Source organism: Callospermophilus lateralis, chromosome 4 (genome assembly GCF_048772815.1).
Source record: "Callospermophilus lateralis isolate mCalLat2 chromosome 4, mCalLat2.hap1, whole genome shotgun sequence".
Lineage (NCBI taxonomy): Eukaryota > Metazoa > Chordata > Mammalia > Rodentia > Sciuridae > Callospermophilus > Callospermophilus lateralis.
The window spans coordinates 146,796,073-146,811,470 of NC_135308.1; the positions used below are offsets into that span (position 1 = coordinate 146,796,073).

Consider the following 15,398-nt stretch of genomic DNA (forward strand, 5'->3'; position numbering starts at 1 on the left):
TTTAATTATCTTCATTACTAAAATTTTACCTAAAATATTCCTTCTGCATATTTATTATTCATACAACATGCAAGCTTCAGTACTGCTCAAAAAATTATAAAAATCCCCTAGCTTATTATCCATAGTGACTTTTCAGAATTTATTTCAACCCTTCTCAAGATCTCATTTTTCCTTTCATTCAGAACCCTTTTAATCTGATCCAGAGAAACTGAGTCCATTTGGAAATACATATTTCAGAATTTCTGTACATTCACAAACATGTTCTCTAATTCAGGGGAATCAAAGTCTCTGTTTTCTTAGACTAGTTAATTCTTGACCTTTACCCATTTTGCTCTTTCTTTTCATTCACTATTTTCAATACCTTTCTCCACCAGAAAATTCCTCCTACCTCTAAACTCCACTGAGTTTTACTTATCCTAAAATAAACTAGCCGTTTCAGTCTCTTACCTCCTTTCCTCTTCCACCAGCATCAATATCTCTTGAAAGAGTAATCTGTATCCTCCACACCAATTTTCTTATTTTCCATTTCCCAGTCTCTCATTGTTTCCAGAAATATGATTTATCACACTTAAAATTTATAGCCCTCAAGTAAGCAGCAATTGGATTTCCAAACCAAAAAAAGTCACTCTTCAGAACTTTTCCCACAATTCCTTGTAGTAGTAAATATATTGATCACCAACTTGAAACTATACTCCTTCATTAGCTTTTACATAACTATCCTGCATTTGTTCTTAAAGGTAGTGGCAAATCAACAGAAAACAAATATGACGGTAATTAATAATCCATGTTTAGGCACAACCCTGAGAGTTACTGAGCTTAAATATGACATAGCTCCAATTTCCTTAGCAGCAAAATGTGAATAGTATTTGTCTTGCCTTATTCACTAGTTTTAATGTGAATAAATTATGGATCTGAAAATGCCATAAAAGATGTAAAATACTAAGTAAAATAAGTGCACTTTGATAACTTAGAAACAGATATCCTACCAAAAAGTATATAGAGACTCTTGCTACCAAATCATCTATGAAGTTCTAAGAACCCAAGCTTTATATCTGACCAAGATTTTTCATCATTAAAAACTTTCAAAGTGTCTTCATCAAGGCAAAATCATCCCCATGAAGGGCTTTTATCTATAGTCAAAAGATTTCATATATAAAAAAATTCCCTAACTTACCTGTACTCACTTTAAAATGCAAAAATGATTACTGGGAGTGTATTGGGGTACTTTCATATTGATCATGTAATGTGAAATCAAAATAATAATATTCACTTATGTAAACATGCAAATCAAATTGGCCCAGTTGTGAGTAGGAAATATTACCAGTTCTTGGGGAAGGTGCCCTTGCAATTTCTAAGGAACACGGTTTCTTTGTAACAGCTGTGTCCATGAGATCACATAGAAAGTTCTCATTTTCTGAAGGAAAAGTATCCAGAGAAGCAGATGGTACAATTTCCATAGTATAATTCCTCTTCTTTGAATAGGATTCCTGAAAAGGAGGGGGAAAAAAACAAACAGCTTTGTAATAAAGACATAAGTCTCTTGATTCACAAAATCTAGAAAAGATACTCAGATTCATCAGATCTTCCAAAAGTGATTGATAGCTGGTGATTAATTTGCTTGAACTGTATGTATGATCCAGCATCACCAGTGATGACTTTAAAAGCAATCTTCTAACTTAGTTTCCCTGAATTTGTTCCTGAACTAGTAAAGTCTTCCCTTCTTCTTGTAATGTATGAATTTTTTCTAGTTGTGGTACAAACTATTGTTTAATCAACAGTCATTTCAACTTTTCCTGCCTCTTAGAGATAGCCACATGATGAAACATTGGCCATTTATACATAGCAGAACTTTGATGGGAAGCTTTTAGGAAAATATTTTCCTCAGAGAAGAAGCTTATACGGAGGCATTTTCAGAGCTGAGGCTATATTCAGTCTCCTGTCTTGATGCAATTTTGCTCATAGAGCTGAGGCAGCATTTTCTGTCATTTAAAGATAAAATTATTACCATCCAAAACACCAGCATTTTTCTGTGTGTACTGTTAATTAATTTACTAAGGTTACCCTTTTCAAGTCAGGACAAAATGTGGTCCAATTATATATGTCAGATACTTCAATGTACTCTAAAAATTGAAATTCATTTCATTTTATATCAATTGGTCACCAAAATTGACATTTTTCATATAGATGTGTGTGTGTGTGCGCATGTGTGTGTGTGTGTGTGTGTGTGTGTGTGTGTATGAGTGTGCTAAATATCAGAGATTTTAAAAAACAAATAAAACATAAACCTTGCTCTCAGGAGGTTCATAATCTGGAGAAGATACATTAACTGCATGAAGAATTTCAAAATTAATCATGATTTATCTTTTGATATTTGTTATCTAAATAAAGTTTATTTCAATACTGAGAAATAAATAAGAAACTAAACTCATATTTTCAAAATAAATCTTCCAAGATATATGAAAAGTTTGACAAAGATTTAGTATAAGCTCCTTCTTCTCTATAATGATATTTACAGTACAGAATTCAAGGTCAGTATAATTGCTTTCTGACCAAACCAGACCCTCACACATCAAAGAGTCAATTATGTTCACTCTTCTCTATTGAAAGCAGGAAATTGGGAGTAATTTATTTTTAACAACAAAGAGTGACAAAGTAGAAAGCATCCAGAGGAAAGCAATCAGGATGATATATGATTTTAAAACCATGTCAAACAAGAAAGGATGAAAGGAACCATAGTGTTCTTCCACAGAAGCTTCACAGCCAGGATTGTTTCCTCAACATACTGAAAAGTCTCTCCCTCAAGAGCTGTCCTACAAAGGGAAGGGAAGGGCAGAGGTTGCTCTGGTGGATTTATCCAAAGTTTGTATGGCAAAATAATAACTAATGTTTATAAGCCAAGAAGGGCAAATTTGGTTTAATATAAAAAATAATATTTCATAAATTAAGAATATTGCTTATCTATTAAAATTAAAATGTATTGATAAATCATTATCCAACAAGTAGCATCAGAAACCAACAAAAGGAATGCCTCATCACTGAGGAATTATTATGGATTATCTATGGATAAAATTATCTATGGATAAAATTATGGATGAAACTATGCACAATACCATAAGCCCTATAAAGGCTAAAATATGTCTTGTACACCACAACACTGTATCCAAAGAAACAATACAGGTCCTTTCACATAGTAGGTGATCAATAAATATTTATTGACTAACTTAACAGTTTTAAGTATCTTTAAGCAAATCTAACTACTGATTATGGAAATTATTATGACCTTTTCAGACGCCCATGATTTTGTCTTTATGTTTGTTTGTTATTGTTTACTGCTTTGCTTATCAAAGAAAACTGATACAGCTATTTGAAAGGCTGAGGCAGGAAATCTCAAGTCCAAGCCCAGCCTGTGCAACATAGAAAGACTCAGGGAAGGGAGTGAGAAAAACAACAATAAAATTGAAGAGTCTATGAAAAAAAAGAGTCTGTAGCTAAAATCCTAATTTATCCTAAATTAAATTCATCAGAACAATGCATGGATTTGGTGAAGTTGAAATTTTACTATGTTTATGAAGAATTATAAGGATTTTTAAATCTTTGAAAACAACATTGAATTTAACCACACAGAATGGGCTAATTTACCTTCCCATTAAAATGTTTAATTAGGAAAGCTATCACCTTCACAATAACCTCAAAAAATTAAATACATTGGGGCTGGGGTTGTGGCTCAGCAGTAGAGCACTTGCCTAGCATGTGAAAGGCCCTGGGTTCAATTCTCAGCACCACATAAAAATAGATAAATAAGAATTTTTTAAAAATTAAATACTTTGGAATAAATTTAACCAAGAATGTGAAGGACCTCTTCAATGAAAACTACAGAATACAGAGGAAAGAAATTGAAGAAGACCTTAAAAGATGGAAAGACTTCCTATGTTCTTGGAGAGGCAGAATTGATATTTTAAAAATGGCCATACTAACAAAAGTGTTACACAAATTCAATGAAATCCACTATAAAAATACCAATGACATTTGTCACAGAAGTAGAAAAATAGTTCAAAAATTTTTGGAAGAATGAGAGATGCAGAATAGTCAAAGTTATTCTGAGCAATAAGAGGAATACTGGAGGCATCATAATACTGAACTTCAAATTATACTACAGAGATATAGTATCAAAAACAGCATGGTTTTGGCACAAAAACGGACATTCAGACCAATAGAATATAAGACACAGAGACAAACCTACATACTTAATCATCTGATATTTAACAAAGGTACCAAAAACTTATGTTGGAGAAAAGATAGCCTCCTAACAAATGGTGCTGGGAAAACTGGATATCAATATGAAGAAGAATGAAACTTGATCCCTATATCTCTTCCTGCACAAAATTCAAATCAAAGTGGAACAAAGATCTAAGAATTAGACCAGAAATTCTGCAACTGCTAGAAGACAATGTAGGCTTAACACTCCAATATATTGGCACAAACATAGACTTCCTTAACAAGACTCCTAAAACATAAGAAATAAAACCAAGAATCTATAAGTGAAATGACATCAAATTAAAAAGCTTCTGCTTTTTAGTAAACAATAAAGTAAAATAAACAGTAAAGAATAAAAAGTATGAAGTTATTCTGAGCAAGAAGAGGAATGAAAGATCTTTGCCACCTGCTCCTCATATAGGGGATTAATGCCCAGAATATGTAAGAACTCAAAAACTTAACATGAAACAACCAATTAACTCAATAAGTGGACAAAAGAACTAAAGAGACACTTCTCAAATAATATAAATGGTCACTAATATATGAAAAATATTCAATGTCTCTAGCAATCAGGGAAATGCAAATCAAAACTACACTGAGATTTAATCTCACTCCAGTCAGAATGTCAATCATCATTTGGGTGAGAATGTGGGGGAAAAGGTACATTTATATTGTTTGTGGAACTGCAAATTAGAACAACCACTCTGGAAAGCAGTATGGACATGCTTTAAAAAACTTGAAAGGGAATCACCATATGATTTCATATTTATTCAAAAGATCTAAAATCAGCATGCTATAAGGATGCAGCCACATCAATGTCTACAACAGTGAAATTCACAATAGCCAAACTTGGAAACAGCCTAGGATCCTGTCAACAAATTAATGGATTAAGAAAATGTGATTTTATATATATATATATATATATATATGTGTGTGTGTGTGTGTGTGTGTGTGTGTGTGTGTGCGTGTGTGTGTGTTATACACACACACAATACAGTTTTACTTAGCCATAAAGAATAAAATTATGTCATTTGTTGGTAAATGGATGAATGCTAAGTGAAATAAACCAGAACCAGAAAGTCAAGGGTCATATGTTTTCTTTTGTATGCAGAAGCTAGACCAAAATAAGGAAGAAAAGAAAGAAATGAAGGAAGGAAGGAAGGAAGGGAGGGAGGGAGGGAGGGAGGGAGGAAAAGAAAAGAGAATCCCATGAATACAGAAGGAAGATCAATGGAGTAGAGGAAGGGAATTGAGAGGGAGGAATGAGGGATGGGGAAAGGGAAGAACAGTGGAATGTATCTAACCAAACTTTCCTATGTACATATATGAATATACCACAGTGAATTTCACCTTTATGTATATACATAATGCATTAATTTTAAAAACTGTAAATAAATAGAAAAACCATTAGTAGAGTAGAAAAGAGGTAAGAGTGGGAAAGAGGAACGGGAAAGGCACAGTACTGGGGACTAAATTGGAGCAAATCATATTCTATGCTTGAATAATTATACCAAAATAAAGAACAAGATTATGTATATCTATAATGAACAATTAAAAAGGAGGTTTATTTATTAAAGAAAATTAGAATATATAAAGAAAGAAAAATATCACATGAAAATTGAGTATGCTGAGAAAACTAATGGCATCTAGGAGCTATGAATTTTCCTCACAGTGTTTACCTCTGAAAGCATGTATGGATATATTCACAAAAGAAAAAAAAATATCTTAAACAGTCATGAAGTGCTCCTTCTTCTGCTCCCTAAGAAAGTGCCAAAATTTCTCATTGGAAGATAATTTTTGAAGTACAAGGCTTCCTGTGGAAAATGAGAGCCCACTTAAAGGAAAGAAGATAAAACACAAAAACAATAAATCCATACTTATGTAACCAAATATTTCATATCACAAAAGAGGGTCATTCAACAAAATACCTGCCAAATATCCCTCAAAGGAGAATATGCTCAATAATAAAAAAAAATTAATCCATGTGTGCACACTACTTAGTTTCAAGGGATTGATCATTACCACTTAACTTTTGAAGCCCACCCTCACACCTAAACCACATGTTCCTCTCTCTAATACATCCATCTCCTTTCCCTAGCAGAGATAAATGCTGTTCTAAACTTTGTTTTTAAAATTCCCTCAATTGTTATTAAAATTTAACCATATGCATAAGTATCAATAAAAAATAGGTTTGTAGTACTATATGCTTTTGAAATCTATGTATAATCAAAGCCTGTATAACATGCTTTCATAAGTTGTTTACAATGTGTTTTTATAGATGCTTAAAACCATCTAACAAGTCAAAGTTTATAAGTGATTAAAAATAAGGTCCTAAACTTCAGTAAAGAAATACAGGATAAAAATTCAGTATTGGCTTGCATTTCTTTAATTGTTAGAGATGTTGAATGTTTTTTCATGTATTTGTTGAGTGATTGTATATCATCTTCTGAGAAATGTCTGTTCAGTTCCTTAGCCAATTTATTGATTGGGTTATTTGTGTTTTGTTTTTTTTTTTGGTGTTAAGATTTTTGAGTTCTTTATATATCCTATAGATAGCGTTCTAATGTGTGTGTGGTTAAAAAAAAAATGCTCCCAGAATGTAGACTTTCTATTCAAATCACTGATTATTTCTTTTGCTGAGAAGCTTTTTAGTTTGAATCCATCCCATTTATTGATTCTTAATTTTAATTCTTGCCCTATAGGAGTCTTATTAAGGAAGTCGGGGCCTAATCTGACATGTTGGAGATCTCACTCCAGTCAGAATGGCAGCTATTAAGAATACAAACTGTTTACCACATAGACAAAGCGTTTGAAAACAAAAACTGTACTTGGGTGAGTCACCACGGAGTGTGCAGTTGCAGTGACGTGGTCATGGACACGTTCCGTTTCAGGTCTTTGCATTCAGGGTTGCATGGTCTGTTCATTCACTCATAGGTCCCGGACTATCTGTCCTGACTCCTTGAGATCAGATTGGAGTCCCGAGTGTGTCCATGCTGAGGATTCAGCCAGGGCAGAGCGTGGCAGTGCAACAGGGTCCTGGTTGACCGCCTCTGGTGCCTCTGAGGGAGCATCCCTGAGCAGTGGAGCTCTGTGTGTTGACCCAGGTGCTGGGACCACTGCCGGGCCCTGGAGGCGGTGGTGACCAATGGGGGTGTCTGGCAGGCTATAGCAGTGAGGCTAGGCATTTAGATTTTTCTTTTTTTATAATAGGGAATATTCGGCCATCACTGGGTATTTTAGAATCCCAGGACATCAGAGTAAAATTATCAGTTGTCAGATTCTTTTAACAATATGTCTTCAAAGTGTTTGCTTTAACATCTGAAAAAGGTTCCTGTGTCACTTCAGACCATTGGATGCTGTGGGTGAGGCTACTCGGTCCTCTGCCATGGCCCCCTAGGAAGCTGTCCTTCTGTTGAATACTGTACCTACTCTCGCTCTCAATTCGAGTGGACTGTGCTTTAGTGTATTTATAAATGATGGATTCAGTTTCTGAAATTAAACTTTATTTGCAGTTTTCAAAAAAGAATACAAACAACAGTAAGTGTTGGCAAGGATGTGGGGGGAAAAGCACACTCATACATTGCTAGTGGGACTGCAAATTGGTGCAGCCAATATAGAAAGCAGTATGGAGATTCCCTGGAAAACTGGGAATGGAACCACCATTTTAGCCAGCTATCCCACTCCTTGATCTATATCCAAAGGACTTAAAGACAGCATACTACAGGGACACAGCCACATCAATGTTTATAGCAGCACAATTCACAATAGCTAAACTGTGGAACCAAACTAGATATCCTTCAGTAGATGAATGGATAAAGAAAATGTGATATATATATATATATATATATATATATATATATATATATATATATATATGCGCAATGGAATACTATTCTACATTAAAAGAGAATAAATTTATGGCATTTGCAGGTAAATGGATGGAGTTGGAGAATGCAATGCTAAGTGAAGTTAGCTAATCACAAAAAAACAAATGCTGAATGTTTTCTCTGATATAAGGATGCTGATTCATAATGGGGTGGGGGGTGGAGCATGGCAGGATTAGAAGAACTCTAGATAGAGCAAAGGGGAAGGGAGAATGCATGGGGCTAAGAAAGATGGTAGAATGAAATGGACATCATTACCCTAAGTAAATGTATGAAGACACGAATAGTATTACTCTAATTTGTGTACAACCAGAGTTATGAAAAATTGTGCTCTTTATGTATATGAATTGTAATGCATTCTACTGTCATACACAACAAATTAAAATTTAAAAAAATTTAAAAAGTTCCCCTAAGGAAAGAGTGTCTATTGTTAGTGTTGCCGAATATCTTGTTTGCTTATTGTAATATCTGGAATTGAATTGAACCCAGCACCTGGGCCTCACCCATGGTAGGCAAACACTCTATCACTAAGCTACATCCACAGCCCCTGACTAATGTTCTGTAAGTTTTATTTTAGCAATTTCCATGTTCTTGTGCTTTGTTATTCGTGAATGACACAAAAGTCAGTGGTGCACAAAGACCAGACAGCTACACTTGGCTGGGGTGGGGGTCAACATATGATGAGGGGCAAAGACCAAATGGACTATTTTCTCTAGACATGGGGGGCAGACAATGGTGAGCATTAAACTGGTGTCACATAAGGAGGACAAGAAGAAAAAGAAGAAGGAGGTAGGGAGAAGGGAGAAAAAGAGAAGGAGAAGGAGGAGGGGAAGGAGGAGAGGGAGAAGAGGAGGAAGAAGAAGAAGAAAAAAAAGGAGGAGGAGGAGGAAAAGGAGGAGGAAGAGGAGGAGAAGAAAGAAGGAGAAGAAGAAGAGATGTAAAGAAACATGTTTTACACATATTCAAAAGGTAGAAGAGGGGCTGGGTTGTGGCTCAGTAGTAGAGAGCTCACCTAGCACACGCAAGAGACTGGGTTCAATGCTCGGCACCACATAAAAATAAAATAAAGGTTACTTTTTTAAAAAGATAAAGACAGATTAGAATTGTTCTCTGTCTCCAAGTGGGTAGAAACAGGATGGAAAAAAACAACAATAGGGAGAATATTTCAGCTGAAGATGAGGTTTCTAACAATTAGAGCTTCCCAGGATGAAATCTGCTGCTTCATAAGTAGTAGGTTCTTAACCCCTGAAGTCTTCAAGCATACCCTGATTGACACAAGGTATCTCCTGTGCATAAAAGATGACAGTTTGAATTAGATGAGTTTTAAAATGCTAGGTAAATTAAGACAATCAAGAGAAGTATTATGTTAATACTATGATACAAGCTACCTGATACTGTGCTTTGAAAATTCTTTTTCTGATAATGGGGAAAGTAATACTAATACCAGGGAGTGTAGGTTTATGGGTCTTTCAACTGTGATGACTCACAATTCCAAATGACTCAAAATAGATAAAAGCTTTTGGAAGTGGTCTGACTCCTCTGCCACATTCCCACAATATCAAAAGAAAGTGTCTCAAAAGATTTACAATGACATTCAAGTCAAGAACATAACAATATAAATATAGAATAATAATAATTGTAACTTTTAAAAAGGAGATTCTTAAGAGAGACTTTGAGTGGTAGAAAAGGATGATTGACAGCAGGGCAATTCTATGGAAAACAGCATTCATGACAGTGGTCAATAGAATAATAGCCTCCCTAAAAGTCATGTCCTAATCCTGCATCCTGTGAATGTATTTTGTTATGTAGCAGAAAGGACTTTGCAAATAAATTTTGAGATCATCCTGGATTATTCAGGCAGCCCAGTATAACCAGAAAGGTTCTTATAAATAGAAGAAGGAAAAAGAGTCAGTGTCAGACTTACTCAAGGTGCTAGCTTTGGATTTGGAAATTAGCCATGAGACAAGGAATGAAATCAGCTCATGTAAATTGGAAAAGGTAAGAAAACAGATTCTCTCCTAGAGCCTCCAGAAAGGAAAGCAGCCTTCTTTGACTTTAGCCTAGTGAGACCCATTTTGGACCTCCAGAACTATCAAGTAATAAAATCTGTGTTGTTTTGTAAACCACTAAATTTGTGGCAATTTGCTAGAGTAACAACAGAAAACTCATATAACACAAGCAGAATGGAAGTACAGGCTGAGAGAGGGGCATAAAACTGGGCACCAATGGGAAAATACACCTTGTTATTTTGTAACATGGCTTAATATTTTAAAGAGGGTGATTCTTTATAATTCTTAAACTCAATGCAGCACTACTGAACTAGTATTTCCCTCCTACACTATCTTGGATCTTGACAAGTAATCCTATAATGCATTTGTAAAAATAATTGTATGACAGTAGCCAGGTATCCATTTTTGAAAACAGAAAAGTAGTGGAGGTATTGGAGATAAGCCTTTACCAAATATTTAAATAAATATAAATGTTTCTGCTATAATAATTGAAAGGCAGTAGAATAGAAGATATACATAAAAAGAAACAAAAAGTTCCAATACTTGGAGAAATTTATTATAAATGAAGCTGGTAATTCAAATCAGTAGGAAAACAACAGATTACATAATAAATTCCAGGAGAAAACTGACCCAGGAATTCTACAGAAATAGAATTCTTGTCTACAGTAAAACTTATAAATGCAAAAAAGAATATACTTCCGATGGTGTATATTGAATGTGTCATTTACAATATTAAAAGACTAGAAATTATTTTAGGTTCATCTTTAAGAGATCATTTAATAAGTATTATTCAGGTAATAAAAGAAAATACAGAGGTTCTCTGACTTTAGTCTATATAAAATCCACCTGGAGCACTTGTAAATAACACAGATTTGTGATTCTCTTTTAAATTCTTACTAAACAGAATCTCTAATGGTGAACCTAGACAGCTATGTTTTACAAGTATTCTACTTCATTTTGATGCAATTAGTTGGTGAAATATACTTGAAAAACACTGGAATAGTACTCAAAAGAGTATGAGCACAGAGTCTGAATCCCAGCCCTGCCTTTTTAGCAAAGTTGCCTTTGCAAAATTTCAGTTTCTGCATCTGGAAAATTAGAATAGTAACAGTATCAACCTCAAAGTTTTGTCGGTAATTAAAAATGAAATAATAGAGTACATAAATAAATTTGAATTAAAATTGAATATATTGTGCAACGTGTTTAGTGTAGTATCTAAGCATCTACATGATCAATAAATGTAACAATCATCATGATTCAGATGTTTAAAACTGAGATAAATGTAGAGGTATCAATATGGTGAGCTAAGTCAAAAGGAAAAAAAATATGTAATCCATGTTCACATTTATGAGAAAAAAACAGGCACATACATTATGCATGCATGAAATATTTCTGGAAGAAATGATTAGAAAATTTGATTTTACCTTTGGGGAATGAGATCATATTCTCTTTTGTTTTGCTTGGTTTTTAAAAACTTACATGTATATTATTTTTAAGGAAAAATAATCTGTGAGTTTAAAAATCACCTGAAGAAGGTAAAAATACCATTTCAAAAATAAATAAACTTTTATTATTTCTGGGAAAATTTGTATCCCCCAGATGAAATTGGAAATAGTGAAATCCCTAAAATAATTTCTTTAATGAAGCAACTGGAAACATGCTTCTTACTATTAAACCCTAGAATTAGGTAGATTGGCATCAGTTTTCCCTACCAGGTTCTTCACTGCTAAATTTACTTCACTTACTCTTTGCAGGTAACAAGATCACACACACAAAAAAAGTAAATGATACATGCTCTCAGCTCCTGCTCCCAAATTTACAAAAAGTTAACCCTTCCCAGCAAAGAGCAGGAATAGAGAGAAGCTCAATGAATGGCTTTACACACACATACATGCGCACACACACATACACAATATGAAAGCAAGGAAAATAATCTTCCTTTCTTTGCCCAACTCTAACAGGTGTGTGTGTGTGTGTGTGTGTGTATGTGTGTGTGTGAGTGTGTGTGTATGTGTGCGCAAAAAGCAACAATCAATTTCCACTTAGGAAAAACTAAAAATAATAAATATGCATATGGATATATAAAATCTTTTATTTACTCAATCTACAGATAAGGTTTTGTTCTTAATGGTTACTATAATGAATTACAGTAGAGGGGGTAAAGAGAGAAGAGGGGAGGGGATGGGGGGACGGGGGATAGTAGAGGATAGGAAAGGCAGCAGAATACAACAGACAATAGTATGGCAATATGTAAATCAGTGGATGTGCAACTGATGTGATTCTGCAATCTGTATACGGGGTAAAAATGGGAGTTCATATCCCACTTGAATCAAAGTGTGAAATATGATATATCAAGTACTATGTAATGTTTTGAACAACCAACAATAAAAATTAATTTAAAAAATTATTCAAAATATTAATAAATACTATATTGTGATTCTAATATTTTAAAGTATTGCTACCTCTAGTCTTAAAATTATTACAAGTATGCATAGAAATGAAAACTAAATGAGAATCCTTCATTAGATCAAGGTAGAGAAATTTGACTTTGATTCCAAATAAGAATCAACATTTCTCAATTATATGGATAAAGTGACTATCTCATTGATAGTGATCTAGTTTTTCTCTTATCAAGAACTGAAGAAAATGTAAGGCAAGAAGTCAATGGAAAAATGACAAATATACACGCTGAAAGAAAAGCACAGTGTTCTAAGTAATAAGCAGTGCTTGAACCCAGGATTCTTTTATTTGGTCTATTAATAAACATTCAAAGCCATGAACCTCTCACTTCCACACACAGTAATTAAGATCCATTAAGACATATTCTTAGAATTCTTACATTTGCTTTCCAAGAGAATCACAAGTTAGAAAAGGAAGTTAAGATGATAAACATTTTAGAACATCTTTGGGTATTTAAAAAACAATTTAAAAAGAAAAACATTTTTATTTTTTTAATTAATGTAATTTAGGAGGGGATACTCAGCATTTAATGTCATAAAAAATTCTGGTTTTAATTATCAACCTCTAATCATTTAATCTTTATAATCATGTATCTGCAAGGAGCTTAAGAAATCATTAGCTAAATGAAGGAATCTTTTAATTTATCAAAATAAGGATTTACCATGTGTCTGCTTTTCCAATACACTTAGTATTGTTACTCTACTAGCATCCTAGCAGAGTGGCATCATTTGCATCCTTTGAAAATTCTCTCATTTCCTGACCCCTAAGATCCAGTCTACCACCCTCCTCTTTCCATGTCCACTGCTACCAGGTTAAGCGAGGGTTCAATGCCACACATGCAGATTATTCCCACTGCTTTTGAGCTCATCTTCATCCTTGCACAGCTTCACATCATCCTATGCCCAGATATCAGAAAAATCTTTGAATACTTTCTCCTCACATTATTCCTGGCCCAAGAACTTAAGTTCTTTCAAAATATTTTTTATTCAAAGTAAAATTTTTTACCTTAGCCTTGAATATACCAACCTCACTACTTTAATTTACTTTCCAGATGACTCTATGCCAACATTTTATTTCATATGCTTGGTAGATCAGCCTAACACTGAATTTGAACTCACAGCTTGGACTATTGAAGTTCTCCAACTATTTGAATGACTAGTGAAGAAGCATTTCTGCAATAGTGAAATAAAGATCTCCCAAACCCCACACCTTCTTAAAAGCAAGAAGAATACTCAAAAATTTGAAAAGTTAACTTTTCCAAAACTCTAGAACCCACTGAAAGATCTGCCACAATCCATCAAGTATTTATTCAAGAAAATTAACAGAATATTTGTGCAAACAGTAAGAACTATGGTGTTTTTAATTTGCTTCAATCCCATTGTTCTCTCCCTAATTCCACAACAGCCTCACAATAACGGTAAGTATTAAAACCAGCAGACTTGTCCACTAAAGGGGGCCCAGTGGGTTCCAAGCTCAGCAAGAAGCCTCACACACACAGAGAGAATTCTCAATAATGTTCAGTAGCTCCATACAAATGCCTTACTTTTAGGACTTGTCTCTATTTTACCTGGTACATAACTCACTCAGGGGAAAGGTGTTATATTCGAGATGTTAGCTAAAACCAATCAGAATCAACTATTTAACATTATAGCTATTCAACATTATTGCTGCCAAAACCAGTGTGTAGATAAAATGTTTGTCCAAAAAAACTTGAAAGAAAAATCTGGGTAATAAGATATTCATATAAATTTTTGAAAAGTTTCAGCATATTTCTGAGGATTGAAAAGGCCACACATGCATATTTGGCTCTGTGCATGCTCATGAAAGATCTAAGAAGATTCTCGTGTCTCAATGATAGTTAACCTTGAAACTCTGCAAGAGTAGAAATTAAAGTCTAGAGAAAACATGTAAACTGCCAGAACTTTGAGGCATGCATCAACTTCTTGTTTGGATTGTACCACTCTCTACAAGGAAATAAACAAATAATTGTGGATGATATATGAATTAGCATATAGTTTGTTGGTATGAACAAAAAGAGAAATCAGTAAATTTTGCCAGTTACCAATATATTTCAACTCTTCTGACTCAATTCCGATATCAGAGACAGTCGATGTAGTAGGATTTTATGTCAATTGGCTTTTGGTTTTTAGATCCATTTTCCAGAACTAATTTTGAAGTTTGAGGAGATTTGGGGTCCATTTTACTAAAAATGGATGTGGATTCAAATCCTGATTCCTGTAGTTTACTATGTTTGGCAAGTCATTGAAACTTTGTGAATGTTCATTTTTTCATTTAGAAAATGAAAATGATAATACCTTTCTAAAAAGGTCGTTTTGAGAATGAAGAGATCCCATTTAAGAATCAAACACTACTTCAGGAGCACAGTAGAAGCTTCATTTTAGGGACAACTTGATTGCCACTACCTATGAGCTGTACTGAGTATTTTATGATAAGAAATCCTGGAATATAAAAAGCCTGCAAACACCCACATATTTAGTCAGTGACAAGAACAATTGTTCTCAGTCTTAGCTGTACATGCAAAACATCAGAAAAACTTTCAAAAAACATAGTGGTCTGAGCCTCATCCCTCACCCCCCACTTAAATCTGAATCCAGTAGCTCCTGGGTGAGGCAGAACCTAAGCATAACATCTGAATTAGACACAGAATGGTCCCAGGCTGATAATCTGTACAAACATATTTTGCTTTTTGTTTTTGTTTTGTACTGGGATTTTTGAACCCAGGCATGCTTTACCATTGAACACTAATCTGTATTCACTGCCCTTTTTCCTT

General features: G+C 34.2%; 1 protein-coding gene across 6 annotated transcripts in view; it reads right to left on the reverse strand.

Annotated features, from left to right (window-relative positions):
- Positions 1 to 15,398, reverse strand: part of Anks1b (ankyrin repeat and sterile alpha motif domain containing 1B) — a 1,098,518-nt gene that overhangs the window by 679,421 nt on the left and 403,699 nt on the right. For all 6 annotated transcript variants that reach the window (XM_076854981.2, XM_076854978.2, XM_076854982.2 and 3 more), the window contains exon 10: positions 1,322 to 1,487. In XM_076854981.2, the coding sequence (XP_076711096.2) occupies positions 1,322 to 1,487 (166 nt within the window). The remainder of the gene's footprint in view (positions 1 to 1,321; positions 1,488 to 15,398) is intronic.